This window comes from Pteropus vampyrus, unplaced genomic scaffold (assembly GCF_000151845.1).
Source record: "Pteropus vampyrus isolate Shadow unplaced genomic scaffold, Pvam_2.0 Scaffold185, whole genome shotgun sequence".
Classification (NCBI taxonomy): Eukaryota; Metazoa; Chordata; class Mammalia; order Chiroptera; family Pteropodidae; genus Pteropus; species Pteropus vampyrus.
The window spans coordinates 1,688,204-1,688,621 of NW_011888966.1; the positions used below are offsets into that span (position 1 = coordinate 1,688,204).

At 63.4% G+C, this 418-nt stretch overlaps 1 protein-coding gene across 24 annotated transcripts in view; it reads left to right on the forward strand.

Moving 5' to 3' along the window:
- Positions 1–418, forward strand: part of TCOF1 (treacle ribosome biogenesis factor 1) — a 42,793-nt gene that overhangs the window by 15,686 nt on the left and 26,689 nt on the right. For 18 of the 24 annotated variants that reach the window (XR_002783075.1, XM_023537325.1, XM_023537336.1 and 15 more), the window contains exons 11-12: positions 4–113; positions 326–352. Coding sequence is in view for 23 of the 24 variants with exons in the window: in XM_023537325.1 (XP_023393093.1) it covers positions 4–113; positions 326–352 (137 nt within the window). In the remaining variant the exon portion in view is untranslated. Of the gene's footprint in view, positions 114–325; positions 353–418 lie in introns of all 24 variants that reach the window. The other 6 variants (XM_023537337.1, XM_023537339.1, XM_023537342.1 and 3 more) reach the window with 4 other exon arrangements.

Here is a 418-nt window from a genome sequence, read left to right on the forward strand (position 1 = left end):
CAGGGCCTGTGGCTGCCCAGGCCAAGGCAGGGAGACAGGAGGAGGACTCGGAGAGCAGCAGCGAGGAGTCGGACAGTGAAGAGGAGGCATCAGCTGCTAAGACTCCGCTTCAGGTGAGGCCTGGAGAGGAGAGCCCGTGCAGCCTGTGCCCCTTCTGGAAGGCCTCAAGACTTGTTCTCTAGCTCAGCCAGAGCCCCTAGGCCTGCTCAGAGCCCTGCCCTCACCTCTCGCTGCATGGTGCCCTTGGCCCTGTCTGGTCTCCTGTACCTCCCCACATTACCCTCTGAGCTGCCTGCCTCCCCTGACTCTGTTTCTCTCACTCCAGGCAAAGCCGTCTGGGAAAACCCCACAGGTCAAAGCTGCCTCAGCCACTGCCAGGGAGTCCCCCAGGAAAGGAGCCACCCCAGCAGCCCCTGGG